General features: G+C 37.8%; 1 protein-coding gene across 1 annotated transcript; it reads right to left on the reverse strand.

Annotated features, from left to right (window-relative positions):
* Nucleotides 1-491: 491 nt before the first annotated feature.
* Nucleotides 492-3,579, reverse strand: LOC142637119 (protein phosphatase 1 regulatory inhibitor subunit PPP1R8 homolog). The gene is made up of 2 exons (XM_075811393.1): nt 2,532-3,579; nt 492-1,947 (listed from the first exon to the last, which is right to left on the reverse strand). Exons 1-2 carry the CDS (start codon nt 3,005-3,007, stop codon nt 1,140-1,142), a joined length of 1,284 nt encoding a protein of 427 aa, XP_075667508.1. The 5' UTR covers nt 3,008-3,579; the 3' UTR covers nt 492-1,139.
* Nucleotides 3,580-3,977: the final 398 nt, after the last annotated feature.

The raw sequence follows: 3,977 nt of genomic DNA on the forward strand, positions 1-3,977 counted from the left end.
AAGTTCTACAACTTACTGTTCAGGCTTTATAAATCCAGAACTTTAAAGCATTATTCATTTTATGTTACCAAACATTAAAAACATCAAATAGTTTTTCAATTAAAGTTCTATATCATAGAAGCTTTACTTCCTACAGCAATGCCAAAGGGGCACCCTGATCTCCTACCAAAAAGAGGAGAGAGGAAGAAGGGGGAGTGGGGAAGAAAGAAGTACTAGCCTGTCCTACCGAGCATTATGAGAAATAAAATTGGAGGGCAAAACTAAATGCATACGTTTGTTACTCAAAGACTGAAGACTGTTTTGGACCTTTTGGTCCTCAAATGCAAAGCGGCCCTGACCTTCTACATTTCACGGCCTAAAAAGAAGAGGACAACAATCCCCATAACATCAAATTTTAAACTCAAGAGAGTGAGTGTGACACATTTGTAGCAGAGATACAAAAGAGCTAATGCCTTCCAACATATCAAGAACTCGAGAGCGAGTGTGACACATTTTTAGCAGAAATACAACAGAGCTATTGCCTTCCAGCATATCAAGAACTCAAGAGAGTGAGTGTGACACATTTTTTAGCTGAAATACAACAGAGCTATTGTCTTCCAGTATATCAAGAACTCAAAAGAGTGAGTATGACACATTTTTAGCAGAAATACAACAGAGCTATTGCCTTCCAACATATCAAGTTGCACAAGCAAGGAGTAGTGAACAACGATGCCGTAAACCTTGTAAGATAACCTACTTGCCAAACCACAGGGATGCCAACAATTTGCAGTCTGTCGACATGATCTTCATTGTTGTTAGGCCAACACAAGCACATTAGTCCAGGTTTACATGTGACACAAAAAATAGGAGTAACTTGACCTGCTGAAAATCAGCCATAATTAAATTCCTTTTGGCCTCCTCTAGGATAACACAGGTTAAAGTCTTGGGTTATAACTGAATCGGAGGATTATAGGCCCTTGGTGGGGCATGCAAAAAAAAAAAAAAAAAAGTTAATGAATTCACCATATATCACCCATTTTCACGGGAAGCAGTTTCAAATATTTTCCAAAAGTAACTGCTTCTCAACTTCCAATCATATTATCAAACTCAAATACAGGAAAATAACACAATCCTTCCACTACCTAGTCTGCTCACTTCAGTTAGTCACCAAATAAATCATCGTCATTTTCTTCATCAACATTACTTGAGCTTACACTCGACGTCAATCCTTGGGCGTCTTTTGTTGGAGAAGCTGGTCTATCACCAGAACTAACAGACGGATAAGCCCAGGAAGAACCCAGTTTTCCAGAAAATGATTCCCCATAGAGATCATCATAAATTCCACCTTTTGAAGTGGTTTTGACCTTATTTAAGACTTCCTGTAGTTTATTGGTCACACCTTTTTGGGAAGTAGCATCTTCCTTCATGGAGGACTGTTGCTTTCCTCTAGGTATTACTGTAGTCTGTATAAGGTGTTCATATTTTCCAACAAGACTTCCTTCTTTCACATCTAACGGACCTGGTTCTGTTTCTACATCAGCACCATCTGAAACCCCAACGACTTCAACCAACTCTCCCCCAGCTTGATCCCTGAAGGCTACTCTCAGCTTCCTCATTCTCTTAGTAGATCTCTCCGACTGGTGGCTGTCATCTCTTCCACCTTTTGAGCTACCAGACTTGGTGGATTTAGACGGTAGGTTAAGCTTGCTCAGACCATAACGATTTAGCTGTGTGTTATAAGCCACAACAGCTTCTTCGTCAGATGGATCAGGAGGTGGCGGCAAATTGAGCTCTTTAGGTGGAGGACGATGAAAAAGAGCTGCTTCATTCTTTCTCAAGATATAAATTCTTGTTGATGCAGCAAACCGCAAAGACTGTCCCACTTCTAACTCAACAGGGCTATCTTTAGTCAAGCGCTCGTTCGCAACAAATGTACCATGAGCAGATCCCAAGTCAATTACATATATGCTGTGGGAAATTTAGAACATTGTGAATGCCATGTATAAAATAAAAGAACCTTCCAAAATTCACAAAACCAAATTATCTGAGAGAAGTAACAATCATAAATGACACATGCATGCCATCATGGGCACCTGTCACCTGGACAGTGAAAGATTACTTCACCTCAAAAGCCCCCATAGCCCACTGGAACATCAACAAAATGCAAACCCAATAATGTCGAACCCAGTATGATAAACATTTTTATTCTAGTACAGATAACAATAGAAACATCCACCTCCAAGCTCTAACTCCAGCTCAGACGATTTGTTCTTTCCTTCACTGTTTTCCCAGAATTCAGCTAATTCAGGTGCATTACAAATTTTTGAATTGATCAACCAACATGAAATCAATAAAACAAAAGTTCCACTGCACTAAGCCGCTATCACTCAAAATAATCAAGCCAATTTCACACTCTTTCCTAACAATTCTGTTTTCAATCATAAACAATATAGCGGTGTAACATGTGATGCAAATAAATGTCAAGAAATGTTATGCAAAGAACAAAACAAGAAGTTCAAATAATTTTAAGGAAGATTGCAAACAGATCTAACCTCCCATTCTTGTGAGGAATGACTGCAGCATGCTGGCGCGAAACAGATTGATGATCAAGCACAAAATCACAAGTATGAACCTGCCTCCCGAAGATTTGTCGCCGTCTATCTAGATTAATCTTATCAAGAACCACCCCATCCTTCAAAACCTCAAGAAAATAAACTCCTGCCCGAGGCTCAATCGCCCAGTCAGGCGGTTGCCAAGTTGATTCCCCCCCTCCAATCTGAGTCACCAGCTGATTCTGCCCTACCAAGGGTGCCGCCTCCGGCACCGCCGACCTATTAGAAACCTGGGGTTGTTGCTGGTGCTGGTTTTGGGCATTTTTTTGCAAGTGGGTATTTGAAACTGAGGAAGTGGAAGAAGCTGGCTTGGATACAGACTGGGTATTGGGTTTGTAAGCTGAATTAACACTCACTGAGAACGGTTCCAAGGTTTCAGCTTTCTTGAATCGATCAAGACCAGCTCTTCCATACATTTTGTTTAATCTTTTCCTTTTCTAAATTCCCTAGTAATTTGATAAACACCCCACAATATTACAAATACAATTGAACCCAGATGCAATTTCAGCCTAAGTATCAAAACCCATAAATTCAAAACTCCAATCCATGCTATATATACAGACCCAAAACCTCAAAATACAACAAGTAACTTAGCTTAAGCTTCAAGTGGATGATTATATATGAGCGTCAACTAGGATTCAACTATTCAACCAGATTACAATGTTGAGAAAGAAAGGTATAAAGGCAAAAACTAAATAATAAAATTAATTTAAAAAAAAAAGGAAGAATAAGAATAGGACAAAACGCAAAGCAAAGGGTTTAATTGTATTGAAATTTGTTTCAAGATTTTTTGATCTAAACTATGATTCAAGATTAAGAAATATAAATGCTGTTATACAAATACTAACAAGATTGTATTTTTTTTGTTTGGGGTTGTTGGTTTTTACCTTGAAATTGAATAGGGTTTCTGAAGTTTTAACGGGCTCCTCTGGCTCTGGGCTTTAGAGAGAGAGAGGGAGAATATGGTATGGAGTTTAGGAATTGGGACGAAGCGACAGTGTTTGAGCTATACAATACTTTAAAATCTCCCACATGTGTTTAAGGCTCAATGTCAATTTTATCCTTATCTTTTTTGCTCAATACCCTTTTGTTTTGCACATTTATAAATTAAATTTGTCTTGCTATGTAATTTTGTCATGTGGCTTAGAATAAGTACATGAAGATAGTAGCAAAAAGGAAAGTATATGAATTAGAAAGTTTTTTTTTTTCCTCAAAAAAGAAAAAAAGAGTTTTCTTTTTTATTAAGCTAAAACTTTGTTATTGATTTTTTATCAATCTTCATCTTATTTTATTTCCTCTATTTTCCTTCATTTCTTAATTCTCCCTAACCAAACAACTTTGGCATGATGAATACTTTGAATACTATGTTTACCCATATATATATAT

This window comes from Castanea sativa, chromosome 5 (assembly GCF_040712315.1).
Source record: "Castanea sativa cultivar Marrone di Chiusa Pesio chromosome 5, ASM4071231v1".
NCBI classification, from domain to species: domain Eukaryota; kingdom Viridiplantae; phylum Streptophyta; class Magnoliopsida; order Fagales; family Fagaceae; genus Castanea; species Castanea sativa.

Coding starts and splice junctions, on each gene's coding strand:
- LOC142637119 (XM_075811393.1), bottom strand. CDS start 3,007: ATGTATGGAAGAGCTGGTCTTGATCGATTCAAGAAAGCTGAAACCTTG. Junction 1,948..2,531: donor ATTCCTCACAAGAATGGGAG/GTTAGATCTGTT, acceptor AATTTCCCACAG/CATATATGTAATTGACTTGG.